Consider the following 16,953-nt stretch of genomic DNA (forward strand, 5'->3'; position numbering starts at 1 on the left):
GTGATTAATATTATTCAAGAGCTAATTTTGAAAAGTTATCACGGTAGATCTTTTTCATTTTGTATTTCGTCACAAATGCTTTCACCAGATATATAATTAGTGTTTACTTACATGCGGTATAAAGTCACGCAAGTGTTGATAATTGTGGTCAGTCTCGTGACATTTTACAGTTCGCAATAAAAGTTGAACAAATACCTGGTGACGTAATTTGCGAACAAAACAACCAATTAAAGACGGCCATCTAATAAATACAGGAACCGGCCTTAAATCATGGTCATGACAAGAAAGAGGAATGGCCAACATGGTGTGTGGACAATATTTTTGAAGGTTACTCAGTACCTGATTCCCTGATTCCTAACCCTGTACCGGGACTCACCTGGGTCTTACCATCACAGCTGCATTTAAAAACTCATCTTGCACTGAAGTATTCTGACTTGTGGGATTTAGCCAAGAAACTTCGGATACAGTGGCCGTGAAAGCCTGCGATCTTTATCATCTTACATTTCTTCGTTTTTCAGACGTACGAAGTTCACGCCATACGTTATTGATAATATGCAAGAAATCTTCTCAAACAAATGAGAATTTTTGATGTTCCCAATAAAAAAAATGGTATATGCTGTCCATATACACGTGTACAAATGGTGTATTGCATCACTAACTTGAATTTAGCAATCGAGTGGCTACTGATTCTTTGTGAATAATGAAATACAACTAATTATTTTGCCAACTAAAGATAGCTGATCAATTCATTGATCAATAAATAATTTGCAATTAACCATATTAAATTTAACTAACAAATACAACTAAGATTGTAAAATTAAAATTAATTAAATAAACAAATTAAAAACCAAAATTGTAATTTTTTTGTACCTTTTAGCTAAGAATAAAATGATAATGAGTGTATAGATAATGAAAATAAATCAGAGTTGTAATGTCTGAGGAGAAATCTGATAACTACTGTCATCCAAAACCGACACGCTTAACCATAATTTACTTAAAAGTAACTTCAAAAATTCGAATATTCAGGTTATACCGAAATAATTTATAGTAACATTTATAATATTTATGCTAATTTGATGATTTCCAAATTTTAATACCAAAATTAAGTTTTACATATCATTGAAAGGTAGCGTAATCAAATAGCCATACTAAAGTACACATTTAATTGTTATTAATTTTATTTCATATATTTACATCTCGTAATCATATTTTCAACAGTTTAAATTATACATCAATTGACGCCCATTTTGGCTTATGATTCTTCTAAGGAATCTAACCATTCATAAAAGATTTTGTGACAGTGCCAGTCACTTTACCCTCGAGGGGTAGTGAAATAGTGTTTATACAATATTCAAAGTGAAAACGTTGAGTACCTTATCGGCTTCAAATTCAAATGGAACTGTTCAGGTGGTTTTCTGTGGCCAGGCTGCGGCGATCAAAAAAGTTGTAAAATTAAGGACTGGTTCCACAATGGTTGGTTTTGCTTCGATTTGAACCCCACTGACAATTAGGTCTTGGTTTGCCACGTTCTCTGTTTCTCGGCGCATAATTAGCTGTGACCAATAATGAACTAGCCCGTGCCCACAGCTGTGCCCCAACGCTAACTTCACTAAGGCACAAGTACAGAAACTGCGATGGCGAGTAGGATACCTTTCTCCGTGAAGCAGGAATGCACTCTGCAGCTTCGGTTAGTTCGTGGTGAAACAGACACTAATGAAACCCTTTCCTAGCTCAGTACCACATCTCGCGTGCTGCCTCCAAGTGATTCAAGAAGTAAATTTCTCGACTATTTTGCTTATTTTTACTTCAATCAATGATAACGCGTACTGATGATCCGGAATAAAAGATGCTACTGTTTTCCAAGCAGTTCCTCAAAGCTAGTACTCTTGGCGACATGCATTGCGTGCGTTCGATTCCGCGCGGCAGCCAGTCATTTTTTATTTATACAACCTGCTCTCCGCTCGTTGCTCAGACTAACAATTCTGGAAGGGTCAGGGGGTTACTGCATGAAATGATTTTTTTTAAAAAGTTCATTTACAAAGATGGTGTACAAAAAAAAAAAGGCAAAATGTTTTATACGTTTTACAAAACAATTATTTGGAAACAAGCTGCCAATATCGTTTTTGTAACACATCAGAGGAAAATGTTGTTTATTTTACAGCGTCATATTTTTGTAACATTCAGAATTAAGGTAATGTATCAAAGTTCATTAAATATTGTGTAAATACAGTAAACATAGGCTTTTTTTGTTTTGTTTTACAAAGCATCAGTTATATTCTTACTTGTCCGACAGCAGTGCGGTGTAAAATTTACACTGCTATTCTAGGAATGTTTGACAAAATCATAATTGGCAACTATTTTCCAAAGAAATAGATTGTAGCAGCATGGTTTACAAAATAATACTTCTGTAACCAGTAGCCAAAATTATTTTTCTAACACCACGATAATAAAAATTATACATTTTCCAATATTACTGTGAACACACAAACACTTATGCTGTGTATCAATGTTTTTAATTAAGTTTGATTCTTCACTATATTTTACTTGTTTGTTTCAATGAGGTACACATTACTTTTAGTACTCCACAGTACCGTGTTGTACTGCGGGAAGCCTGCGATTCATTGAGCCCCAATCAGTCGCGCACACATCCGAAGTTTGCCGTTTCTCGTGCAACTTTGCAGTCACAATAAAAAAACATAGTTTTGCGAGATTCAATAAATTTTTACCATTCTATAGTATTTTTAATGTTGCTGATCTAACCTCAACAATTCATTGTAGTTAAGCTTAGGCTACATTCGCATAGCATGCAAACAGCATGATAGGTAAATAGCACACCATATAAATCGAAGTTACATTCACACACCACACATCAAACAGATTTTTACATCGTTTACTTATGTCGAAAATTTTATTTTCAAATGATTTGTCAACTATAGTTTACAGAAGCACTTGTTTACATCAATGCAACTATTTAATTTCTCGTTTTGTTCCTAACGTTTAGGAATAATGAAGAACAAAGAAGTTCTCGTAAATAAATACATATTAGACTTAATTTCACTCTTTATATTTGAAATGCACATATCAAAATAACCGTCAGTTAGTCGATGCTGCTGACGTAGTGTACACCAATCGGCGCACAGCCCCGAGAAAAGTCAAAAGTTTGACAACTTTGCGAGCACCATGCGCGTACTGTTGTGCTGTGCGTATGTTTATTTACAATGTGACAGCTGCTATCTGTTTGTGTGCATTCGACTTTCGTCCGTCTGTGCTGTGCGCGCGCTATTGCGACTGTAGCCCAGCCTTTACGATTACCTAGACGTGTGGAACCCTACTCTCCCGTGATGGTAAAAATCCAGAACGAATTTTTTTAAATTATTTTAATACTCTTGACTATTATTTGACGTATTATTGAACGATTTTTACATATAATTCAGGTAACAGCACTAAACTAAACAAGAAACCCTAAGTTAAAATCAGTTACCGTTCATTTTAGTTTTGCGAAAATCTAGCCTCCCGAAAAAAAAAATTATATCAAATAAATTTGGGAGAATTTTGTTTATGTAACATTCCTAAGTAACATATGTTTTAAAAAATAATGCGAGCGAGTCTTTCAGTACTCGCCAGTGATGTGTAACATCTGAACTCGGTAACGAGCATATTCACGTGTTCTCGTGTTGCAATTACACTTATAATACCGAACTCTTAACACCTAATTTAACGTAGAATTCTTTAAAATAGTGCTGAGCGTGAAAAAATATACACAAATTGTTTTTTTTTTTTTCAACTGCATTTTTTGACAAAAAAAATCACACGTAGTTTCCGCACGCGCCGATAGAATTCGCTGCCGGAGCAGCTATACTTCAACTACTGAATCATTTGATTAGCAGGCCAAAATTTTAAAATACGTATCAAACGGCTCCAATAAAAACTAAAAATAAAAAAAGTTGGAAAAACACAAAACCTCGGCTTTAGACTTGATGTAAGTTTTTGGACATACACCATTGCTAAGAACTTTTTCTGCTGAATAAAAACTAAAAAATAAAAAAATTAAAAAAATAAAAATACCCCAAAAAGACAAAAAAACACAAAATTAAGCAAAACAAATGGCTGTTGTCAACAAGGATATAAACACCAAAAAATATTCCGTAACAGGAATAAGGTCAACAAACAAAGAAAAACAAAGAAAATGTACTAATAGAACGAAAAAACCCCACAAATGATGACGACACAGACATATTGAACCCAAAAAAATTCAGCACAACGGTTGAAACTTACATCAAGTTATGCACTCCCATTGCACAAATCTTTCAAAGATAATATCTCGGCTTAAGACCTGATTTTCTACCAGGAATGTTATTAAAAATGCTGCCTAACTTGTTAAAACTCATTAAACAGTTAATACTATAAAGATGTTTCCCTGTGCCTGCGTGATGTTGCACATTCGCGAGATGACTCCCGCCAACGAGGGCTGAGGTGTTAGATCGGCGGGACTCGGGGCCGACACGGGGCTAGGGGTCCTCGGGCACGTCGAGGGGCCGCACCTCGTCCTCGCCGCGCGGGCTGTAGCCGCGGGCCCGCACCATCATGCGCGCGGCGCGCAGGGACTCGTCGCCCAGCCAGCGCTCCCAGATGATGCCGCGGAACTGGTCCCTGCGCACCTCCTCCTCCGGCGAGTAGTACACGCCGTTCAGGTTCGCCTCGAAGCACCTGCCGCACACCGCACACACTCTCCTCACACTCTCACACTCCTCGCCATCTGCCGAGCATCTACATCAGCACTGACCCTCCTCGCCATCTGCCGAGCATCTACATCAGCACTGACCCTCCTCGCCATCTGCCGAGCATCTACATCAGCACTGACCCTCCTCGCCATCTGCCGAGCATCTACATCAGCACTGACCCTCCTCGCCATCTGCCGAGCATCTACATCAGCACTGACCCTCCTCGCCATCTGCCGAGCATCTACATCAGCACTGACCCTCCTCGCCATCTGCCGAGCATCTACATCAGCACTGACCCTCCTCGCCATCTGCCGAGCATCTACATCAGCACTGACCCTCCTCGCCATCTGCCGAGCATCTACATCAGCACTGACCCTCCTCGCCATCTGCCGAGCATCTACATCAGCACTGACCCTCCTCGCCATCTGCCGAGCATCTACATCAGCACTGACCCTCCTCGCCATCTGCCGAGCATCTACATCAGCACTGACCCTCCTCGCCATCTGCCGAGCATCTACATCAGCACTGACCCTCCTCGCCATCTGCCGAGCATCTACATCAGCACTGACCCTCCTCGCCATCTGCCGAGCATCTACATCAGCACTGACCCTCCTCGCCATCTGCCGAGCATCTACATCAGCACTGACCCTCCTCGCCATCTGCCGAGCATCTACATCAGCACTGACCCTCCTCGCCATCTGCCGAGCATCTACATCAGTACTGACCCTCCTCGCCCATGAAACTGGATACGCCTTTGCTTGTTACATGGGAAACAATAATTATGGTGTCCACAGGAATCCTGACTTTTACATGACTTTTCTGACACATACCATGGCCGAGATTACAGAATTCTCCAACGAATTTAAAATAAAAATACCTATTTCGCAATTATTCTGAAGGCGGAAACAAAATGTGTGCGTGTAGTCCACGCTCGAGAGAAGTGAAACTTCTTGCTTATTAAGGTATGGATAAAGATAAATTATTAGCATTTTTTAAAAAAAAAATTGTATAAAGGATAATAATTGACAATGGTAAGGATGCGGATATGATCTCAAATAAAAAATATCCCTTTTTCCGCGCCTTGTACTGGCACCTTTCGGCGCCTCTTTTGGCGGTTTATTCCCACGTTGCCTTCCATAATACCTCTCATCTGCTTCTGCCTTTTTACTATTTTTAGGTATGACGTTAAATTACGATCTCCAGTTAAATAGAATGAAAGAACAAAAAAAAACACTCCAAATCGAACATAAATTACACTTATAAAGTCTATCTCACAAGTCAACAATTAATTTGACATTTGAAATCACAGTGTTCACATACCAAAAATAAATACACTTATAAAGCTAACCTCTTAAGTCTATAGGTATTTTTTTACATTTTCAATCACAATATTCACATAAAAATGAATAATACTTATATAGTTAATTGCACAAAACATTAACTCTTTTTTTTCACACGAATAATAAATTGTAGATACTTTAAATAAAATAAAAGTAATGTGGTAGCGCCAATAGTTAGCCGTTACTGAAACAGAGATGTAGCAAGCAGAGTTACTAGAATTCCGTAACATCATTGCTGTGTAATTTTTATTTCTCCCCTGCCGTCTCCTCTTCCAGCCGTTTCAACTAGCATATAGCATACTACGCTATGTACCTATCCCCCCTTGTCATATTCCCAATCAACCGCTAGTGCATGCGTTGGAGTGGCGTTGCCGCTGACGCACTCTCATTCCTCTACCGGTTCTCCCACCACGTGCATAACTATTCCCCTCATGCGATCGGAAATTGTAGCCCCCTAAGCAAAGAAGTTTCACTCAAAAAATAAAGAAAATCTAGTCTCCACTATTCCTATAGATGCACTAGTTCAAACAGAACCTTGTACACACCATTTTACAGTGTGCATGACTATGCACTATAACACCATTTGGAAAAAAATTGTTTTCAAAGTCTAGGTGATGGCATACCGAAGCATGACATTACTATAATTAAGGAATTTCTATACTTATCCAGGTTTAAAGTAAATTCCCTGACATATTCGTGACTTTCCAGGATGTGGACACCAAGAAAATATACGAAAGAAAGTCGTTAAATAGTCACAAAATATTATATGTGATTATCACTTCATAAAATAACTTCTCTCAACACAATCTCAATTTTCATTTTTAAAAATTCAATCTCAACTCAATCGCAATTCAATCTTAATTGTTTTATCAATGTCCCAATCAGCTGGATAAAATTCGTTGAGTTACCCTTTCAGTTACTTCAAGACACCCTGCTATTCTATTGCACATTCATGAACCACCATCTGCATTTTGAAATTGAACGATGCCTAGGATGTGAATCCTACCTAGTCTTTTTAACAGCTTGTACAAAAACAGCCATTATTATATTTGATCGTTCCTTAATTATAATGCTACCTAGTAAACATGAAATGAATACTATGAATCAGGATTAAGCTGCCATGTACTAAAATTATTTGAAAGTATCTTCTTGCTACTACTTTAAGATAGATAATTTTAATTTCTTTCTCACTTAATGACATTTCCTCTTAGTAACATTCCAATTTATTCAGAAATTTCTGTCCAAATGTGCAAACAGCTGTATGCCATGTACCATGACGGTGAACCAATGCCATTACGTCGTTAAGTCTTTTGTGAAGAGTATAAAACATGTTTCATTAAATGTTCAAAGTTTCAAAGTAGGTTTCACAGAAGGTGCGCCGCGCATAGCAGAAAGGTACGCTGTACGACGGCTTCATGCTTCACCCAAATCAGCACAAAAAAAAGGATGATTGATCACAGTGTTCATAACCCTTAGTGACCATAGCCTTTGATTCGTGATAAAAAAAAAAGGCTAAGGTCAAATATTGGTTTCATAGGCGAAGCCAAAGTTCACATGCTAAAATGACTAAAACTTGAGGCCACAAATTATTTCGCTCGTGACACGAAATGCTGCTGTGAGGCCAGTTACATCAGGTGTTCATCGGCTGTGCAGGAAACTGTCACAACATCAGCAGTTACACTGCGCTAATCCACAACTCAGCCAACTGCGCTCAAGTTGCTAGAACCTGTTAGCTCCCTTGAATACCAGGGCAAGTTACACTAGACGGACTGAGGCGGACGAACTTATGTGCGATTACACGCAAGGGAAAATAAAGTAAGCAAACTCAAACGATAATCTTTAGTGCGGGGCAGGGAGCAAAATGTTTGGAAAGTTAATGAAGTTTATTGAACTAAATTTTTTCAAAGTTCAGTTGCCTCAGAAACTCAATTTCGGAATAAAATCGTCACGTTAAAGTTTTGAAAACAAATGAGGCTTCACTATCACAGCTAAACTTGCAGACGAAAATAAACAGAGTGGATCTTATTTGTATGATCGAGGTTCTCGCAAGTGGAATGACGATGGTGTTCCTTCGCTGCCAGAAGAAGAACTTGCGTCAAGGTTCGTAGAACGATCCTAGGCCTTGGAGCGCAGAGTCTCGAGGGCCCCACTCGATAAATTTCCCCGCACGAAATTCCCTTTCGTTCTCATCCGTGTCATTACTAACGTCTATCTATCGAAACTAATATTACAATCAAACTGTAAATACAATTACCAGAGAAATAAGTCCACATAAAACAATTATGTAAAAAAACTAAAACGATTTAGCAAACCTTTAAACAACATATAAATTAAACGTAAATAGAAAAATAACCATTATTTAAGTGCTTCAAACATTTACGAAAATTTTAACAAAAGTTCGATGAATAATGTTTTTGGACACAGGGTCGCAAAACAAATAAGGGTGGGACCCAACGCCTCATTCTGAATCATCTGGTAAAGAGACTAAGAAATGTCACGGATTAATATTAGGACAAATCAACTAAAAGTATGGGCATAAATTCATATAGATGTGGGCTGTTTCAGAATACCTCCTTGAAGGACCCTTTAGCCTAAAGAATTTTTGAAAAGTGAATCTGATAGGTCGTCAGTAATTTTTTTTAAATTCCCGAATATTTCCAAGGATCCTTACATAATCACCGACACAGTATTTTGTGACAAGACGAATCGCTCGCGTGTGGAGCTACCTTTTAGGGAAAATGTAACGAAAATTAGGTGCTTAGTAAGACAACTGCTGTCTGCACCTTTTAATGTTTACCTATTAAAGTCAAATAATTCCGAAAAACAAAAAAATTACTGCCGAAAAAAGAAGCTATTGGTTTTTTGATACATCAGGTTGAGTTAGCAACCATTCACGCCTAGTTTCTCACTGAATTCAGGCTTGAAATTAAAAGATCATTTGGTTAAGGTTGTATCGTTAAAGGGCACATCCTTGCTACACGGAGACAACAGTAGTCTACGTGTTTATACTGCCAGGCCTCTCCCCACCACCCAACACTCTTTTTCTTGTTTGAAAACCGACGGAGTTAAAGTTAAAAGAGCATGCCAATGTTTCGCTCAGAGTAACAACACGGAGCTGTGACTTCCAGAGTTACAAGACGAGCATACCGCTCTGCGACTCGTCGTGACTGTGCACAAACGTGGTCTTCGTGACTCGAAGTCTCTTGGACGCGGCCTCGGGCTCCCACACGTCAAGTAATAACTGTTGTTCCTCCGCACGGCAGTGAGTAATTGACGAACTCCATCTGCATGAATTGCATTATTTCTGCAGAAATAATTAACCCTCTCCATTTTCAGAATCGATTGCCGATGGCATTTGTTACACACGTGCCATGGAACTTACTTCACCTTCATTACGCCCGTTGACAAAAAAAATAAAAAAAAGGGATTGCGATTCCTGGAGTACCATCGTAGTGCGGTTTATTCAGACTGTAGATCATTGAATAAGATGTCGAATGCATATTCTAGCTGCTCAGAAATAAACGTGTGATATCAACTTGCGATCTGTCACAAGGATCTGTAATGGCATGCAGACTTTTAAATGATGTGTTAAAGGGCTTGTACTCAGTACTGTTTACGAATATCAAACATTTACTTTTAGAAGTAAGAGATACAGCTTATAACTCACAAAAACTCAACTATATTTTTTCACGAGATGCTGTCCTCGGCCACCGACTTCACTGTTTCTCCTTGGACGTGCTGTTCCATGACTACAAGTTGTCAAGAAACTTGATAATTTCTTATATTCATCAAGGCCAAGGTACCACTATTACGATAAATTTGCCAGAAAATCACGAACAGCTTTTGCGTCGATCCATCATGTTCTTATTCCAGCATGACCGCTTCCTCAAGCAGGATAGGTGTGTGTGTGTGTGTGTGTGTATATATGTGTGTGTGTGTGTGTGTTCTACATATTATAGTCTACGGTGCAGCTGTTTGGTCATACACACCAAGCTACTGCAAGAGGACCATACTATATGCCTATAACAAAGGAATACAAAAAATATTGAGTTGGCTTATACACACTGCAGAAACACTCTTGTACACCTCGACTGGGGTGGAACCACCGAGTGCCATTATCAAGACCATTGCAGAAACATTCTTTCTAAAAGCCAGCCATTATCACAATCCAATTGTCTCATCACTCGGAAATTATGATTTACACACCCCACATATTCACCGGCGAATTAATTATTGGCCCTGAAAGACACACCATAACCTTAAGACTAATAATTTTATGTCCACTATTTGTCCTCACAAGGGAATACACACCAATCATAAATTATTCTGTTCAATGTTACCTCAATTAATGTACTTTATACACACTCCCTGACCTACAAATGTCCGCTGTACATTGAGGTTTTACAGAAAACGTTTTCCAACAATTTCAATTTCGACATCCTTTATATACTTCATATCCACTTTTAGTTCCATTATGTTCACCACGATAGCGCTTTAAGAGTTGGAGTACGTAAGTAAACATGTAAGTTAATTGACATTCGTATAGCAGACTACAAAATCTAAGAAAAAAAAGACATTCATCGACGATCAACGACACCACAATCAACTGAGATCAGCCCGACGCCATCACAGAAGAGGGTGACAAGGCGCTGGTCGGCATGACTGTTCACGAGAGGTGACATGTCGGACAGCAGCAGTAAGCAATGTCGAGAGACTCGCCCGTGGGTCACGGATTGGAATAGCTCGCTGAGCGAGTTCACGTCCGAAACCGCGCAACGCCCAAAGTCTCCAACGAAGCGATCGTCTACTCCACAACGAGATTAACTGGTTCGAGTCGGCGAGCTACGGTCAGTTATTTGCTGGGCGAGTTGAAGGCTGCAAGGTGAGTGAACAGAAATGCCACCAAGAAGGTGAGTGTCCGGGTTTGAGTCCTCCTCCCACGAGTGACTACTCGCTGGGCGAGTACAGGTACCCCGGCCTGCTGCGCTGACACGACTCCAAAGAGAATCATCACGACAAGGGAGGTTGCTGGTTGAAATCCAGTAACAACGGCCACCTACTAGCGGGGCGAGTACCATCCGTCGCAACCGGGAAGCAGATGAGGCCATTGAGGAATCGTGCCGACGACCGACCAGGTGGCACTGCTCCTGAGCTCCGCTCCGAAGAGGTGGACGAGCACAGATGAGTCACCAAAGCGCGATGTTCGTCCCTGGAGAGACCGCGCGAGACAAGGCGGGCAGCTTCGTCAGTAACAGCGCATCGTCACTAGGCGGTTGTGGAAGAACTCGCTCCGTGGTCTTTGATTTTAACATTAACATGCACATTAACTGGAGACTGTTGCTGAACTTAGCCACGGTATACTTTACGTAATCATTCTACCTTTTATAGTTTTGAGGAATGATTTAATAATATATTTATGTACAATTGCTGCTCAGTCTCTATGGCAAGTGTCGTCTCTTAACGTAATTAATATTGTCAATGTGTATTGTAACAGAGTGCAAATCCGAGTTAGTGTAGGAGTTTCGCTCCTTAGAATTGACCACAAAATCCGGCTTTAAGAGCTCATTTATTTCCATTGTTTTGAGAATGTTGTGTGATATGAATTGTAATAAATAATGAATAAGACCTTTGTGCTTCTGATAGCGGATCACCTATGTTCCCTAAACTTTTTTGGCTGTGAAGATTTAGAATAACAACCTACAGACCACAAAAAGTCTTACAGTTGTCTGATTCCACTACACATTCGCTTTGAGCTTCACACATTTTCTTTTTCGTTGCGCTCTAAGGACGTTATGGACTTGACTCACTCTACCTGCTGTACAGAAGATTCACTTGAAAAGCATGGCGAGTATCATGAGCCTTGTAATGATATGTGGAAGGTTAGGGGACGAATAGAGCTATAATGATATATTTTAAATAGTCCTGCTTTTTAGGTCCGCGGGGTACGTAACACCGCCTCCCCCTCCCCTTCCGTGTTTTCCAAAAAAACTGGAAATTCTTAGATAAAAAATGGCCACTCATGAAAGATAGATCCTTACCATTTCGTATGATTATTTTGCTTATTATGTGGCCATAACTCGACCCGCACTTAATTTGTTTTAAGCTGATTGACAAGGTGCATTATTATTTTCAAATACAGTAGCTCTCGGCGGGTGGCTCTGGGCGGTGGCAGAGGTGGGCGTCGAGCGATGGCTGGAGAGGTAGCCCCGGGCAGCGCGCGCCCTCCCCGGCCCCCGTATAAGGCGGGGACGGCATCTGCGCGGACGAGCTGGTCCGGAGACCCATCTTTGGGCACGCCGCGGCCTCGACCCAACATTCACTGTCCCGCGATCAGTCCCCAAGCCTATCCCAAGCTAACCGCTCGCTCGAGTCACTTCACCCTCTGAATTATACAAAAACAAGTAGTGTTCCTGGTAGCAGTTAGAATTAACGCACTACGATTGTTATTTGAAGGGGCCGGAGGGGGGGAGGTAACACCATTTTGAGAGAATTAATTATTTTTTCACGGTTTTAGGGTATTTCATATGTTGCTGACTTGACCGAACCAACCTCTATTTATAGTCGCCATCACCTGGACGCGCGAAAACCTACCCGCCCGGGAAAAAATTTAAAAACGGATCTTTCGAGAATATTAATAGATACTTCAACACAGATTTAACGTATGTACTATCTATGTAACAGGACTAGCATAGCCTACCTTTCACCTACACAACAGGAGTAGTAGTGGTAGTAATAATAATAATGAAACCCAACGGTGCGTGGTCACCACGAGCGTTTAAAGTGAAACTTCACAGATACACGCGTAAGAATGTATACCAATATGTGTGCAAGTATACTGTAACGCAAACATGCCATCGATTGCCCCACTCCTGAGCCCTCTCCCCTCTCTGCGCCCATGAATTCCCTGCTCCCGATCGTTGCTCCATGAGCGTTACGCTTTAGTTACGCTCTTATTATGTCATCGCCTCGACATATTCTACTAGCTGTAAACAAGTTTCGGCTTAAATAATTATAATGACAATAGCAAAATTAATGTGAGCGAGTCTTTCAGTGCTCGCCAGAGATATGTAACATCTAACTTCGATAACGAGCAAATTCGTGTGTGTTTATGGTTCAAATAAACTTATAATACAACACTTGGATAAGAAATTTAACGTAGAATTATTTATAATAATGCCAAGCGTCATAAATATACGCAAATTGTGTTTTCAACTATATTTCTTAACGCGTATCACACGTAGTTTCCGCACCCGTCGCTATAATTCGCTGTCGGTGCAGCTACGCCGACTATTGTAAAATTTAATTAGCAGACCGAAATTTTAAACTTTTTAATGAAACTATTTCGAGAAAAGCGTAAAAGACTTGAAAAAAAATTACTAAACTCAGGCTTTAAAACTGATTTTCGGCAAGGAATTTTATTTTTAAAAAAAATGCACATATATTTTTTTAATTCATAATACAGTTAATACTATTTAGTTTCCCTTTTTCTCTATGAACTTTGGTTTCGCGCCATCTGCCACAGTTGGAAGCAACGCGGTTACACATTTCCGTTCAATGCGACTTCTGTTACATACACGAAGTGACTCCTACCAAATGCATTATAGCGAGAGCTAACATGCAACACATCAATAATAATAATAATAATAATAATAATAATAATAATAATAATAATAATAATAATAATAATTCAAATATGGCCGAACAAGGAGTAGCCGGGCGGCGGACTCGGGGTGAATGAATCTCCAGTTGCTCGCAGCCGACACCTCCGTGGGAAGCTCCAGGCCACGGACTTGACCCGCGCCTCCCAGACGACTCCCCGCGGCGAACGGCGATGTCTGCTTCTCTGGTTCGCTTCAGCACTCGCGGTCCTGCCGGGCGGGACCCTGCAGCCGCTGCGCCGGACAGTCCCATCGTGTCTGTGGCGGTCTTTTGGCAGGGGCCGATATCTTCCTCATCCCCAAAAGTCTCATAACATATTTTCATTTTTCATTTACTAATAACTGAAATACTTTTTTATTCATCGGATAAATATATTGAGTGTTACATTGGTAAAAAAAATTAATTAATTAAACTGTTTTAAGTATTTCAAATTTGTAAATTTTAAGGCTATTTTACATCTCTGGAATGTGTTAATTTTTTAACTTTATTACTTAAAATTTTAGATAAATCATAAGTATTTTAGATAATGACTCGTCAAAACGTTAGAAATGTGTTAAAATAGCATTTTCAGGGGCTATTTAAGAGGTGCGTAATAGCCGATGCGGGCCTAATGTTCTTCTTATGGGCCTATGGCTTGGTGGTTTACTCAGTTGTGGTTAACCAATCGTCAAGAATCAGCCATGTTCGGGCGTGTCCGCCGCTCGTTGACTATGATCAGGATCTCGGCGGCTTTTTCGAGGACTCCACATCCGCCATCTTGTAATCTGCCATTTTTGCAAATCTGTAATTATTTAGCTAGAAATTCTGAAAAAAAAATCCAAAAATCATCAAAATATTCGTTTATTAAAATAATTATTAAATGATTTATGTCCTTGGTTAGATCCTTACTCGATGCAAAAAAGTTAATTTCAAGTACAAACATATTTATTCAATAAAAAAAAATTGGTTGTCTTTAAAGTCGGTTTACGGACGATAGTTTAACGTGACGTCATAACAAAACATTGATAATGATTGCATACTTTTATGAATAAAATTTAATCATTTTTTATTGAATTATCACTATTTTGTATGGATACAAAGAAGGAGTGAAATGAAATCTACAATTTAATTGATGAATTTTATTTTGATTGCACTTAATTCAAATATGTTTATTACGTTAACGAAGAGATTATTTTAACAATAACTTTTATACATGTTTGCTATTTAACTTCTTCCAATATGTGTTATTCTGTTAAGGATAGGACGATGATAGGAAAAGTAGGAAACGAATGGGAGTGATTCAAGGATGATGTGAAGGAAAATGGCTTACCCAACACCAATTGCAGTCAAAAATAATATATTTGCGCCACGGACTCTACAGCAATGCCACAGAATAAACAATTGTTTATTCTGTGGCAATGCAAGGAGGAACGGGTTAGCAAAGAGCAATGAAAATGTTACATTGAAATGCATGAAAAAAGATTTACGCCACGGACTCCGTAGCAATGCTAGGAGGTTCAGGTTAGCAAAGAGCAATATAAAATGAGCGTAACGGGACACAGCGAAACGGTACAATGTGCGTAACGGGACACTTTTTCGTGCGTGCAGCCGGCGTTCATTGATTTATTAGACGTTGTCAGTAGTATATAATAGGGACTCCGGGCGCACGGGTCCTGGGTGTGGAGCCTGTGGAGCTGCACGCTCGAAAAAATGTCACGTTCCGTTATTTAATGAGTCATGTTAATTTATTTAAGGTTATATTTAATTAGTGAATGTCTGCTACTTAATCAACACTTGTAATATTTTTATCAGGTGGAAATTAAAAAAATATCATTTCTCAGTCAAATAATAATAATCTCTGAGAAATCTAAGAAGCACTAACAGGAAGGACGGACTTCCTTTTCCTTGGAGTCTAGCGAAGCCATCCTTCTTTTGCGATCGTTAGTGAGCATCCCGCATCCCGCATAAAAGAACTAAATATTATTTACCTGCAAGCAACATGTGGCGACATCTGTTGTTGAAAAGCAGAACTACATGCATAAAGTACTTTTGCATGAGATATATTAATTCTCGCTGATGAAATATGAAAAAAAATTCTATTTAAGTAATGGATCTAATTTAAAACACTCAATTGGTATCTGGCATTAGTAGTCTCAGTAACTAATATGAATTCCGATTTGGGATCTGGCGCTGTATCGAAAGAACATAGGTGTAAGTTTTGCAGCAAAGAGTTTATCTTGAGAAAGAATAAAAGACAACACGAGAAGAATGACTGTGTTAAAAATCCACTGCGCAATATGATAAGTTGTGTTCGATGTAGCAAGTCGTTTACGCGGAGAGAGAGCCTAAAAATACATGGCAGAACTTGTAACGCCAAGCCTGCGTACAAGCTAGAGGACAACGATGAATCTACTAGACTAAGGAAGAGTGATCTGCATTACGACAATAATTTTCTTGGCTCTTCCGATCTCGACAAAGAACTTAAATTGAAGGAGGTTGATGATTTACGGAAGAATGAAGACAATGGAAGAATCCTTAACGTGAAAAGTGAGAATATATTCCAGCCGAATTCAAGTAGATCTTTCCTACTTTGTAGAAATGATGGACTCCTAAAAAGGAAGCATGAAGACGATGAAGACACTTCGACATCATCAACATCGAATTATTACGGTAAATTGGGTGAAGACGATTCCTTCTACGGTGATTGTTACAGTGACTCTGAGGCTGTTGACAAAGACATAGACTATGATGAAGCACCTAAAGCTGACAAGATCGAAAAATGTGGCGGTGTCCTGAGACCGAAACGATGGAAACGACGTGATATATTAAATAAATCTGATCAAGCTTGTGATGATCACCGTCTCAAAAATGAAAGTTACCCTGAGGTTGGTGGTAAAACGGTAGACACCAGAGATAATAATATTTATTATAAACGTGCAAGGAAGATGGTGGTAGAAGAGGATGATTACACATCATGGAAAGATCCAAACATATTTGTTGACCGGCTAAGACTTCTACATGGTTCGCTTTGTGCAGGAAACTATTCGTGCATCAAAGAAATATCCTTCATACTCAAGGAACTGAGGAAAGCTGGCTACATACAATAATGGCTTGTTTTACTTGCATTTGTATAATGTAAAGAAATAAAATAAATAATTTAAATTATAAGAATTTAATTGTTTTTATTTCTTGTATTCTGATTTCTAACTAAGACTTAGATCTCGTAACTTGTGCTTCCTTTTTGCCTTTTTTTT

At 39.3% G+C, this 16,953-nt stretch overlaps 1 protein-coding gene across 1 annotated transcript in view; it reads right to left on the reverse strand.

Annotated features, from left to right (window-relative positions):
• Positions 1 to 1,160: 1,160 nt before the first annotated feature.
• LOC134530685 (angiopoietin-4-like) overlaps positions 1,161 to 16,953 on the reverse strand; it is a 130,384-nt gene continuing 114,591 nt past the window's right edge. Inside the window, exon 12 of the mRNA XM_063365750.1 lies at positions 1,161 to 4,707. Within this exon, the coding sequence (XP_063221820.1) occupies positions 4,509 to 4,707 (199 nt within the window). The 3' untranslated portion in view covers positions 1,161 to 4,508. The remainder of the gene's footprint in view (positions 4,708 to 16,953) is intronic.

The sequence above is a fragment of the Bacillus rossius genome, chromosome 3 (assembly GCF_032445375.1).
Source record: "Bacillus rossius redtenbacheri isolate Brsri chromosome 3, Brsri_v3, whole genome shotgun sequence".
Taxonomy (NCBI): Eukaryota; Metazoa; Arthropoda; class Insecta; order Phasmatodea; family Bacillidae; genus Bacillus; species Bacillus rossius.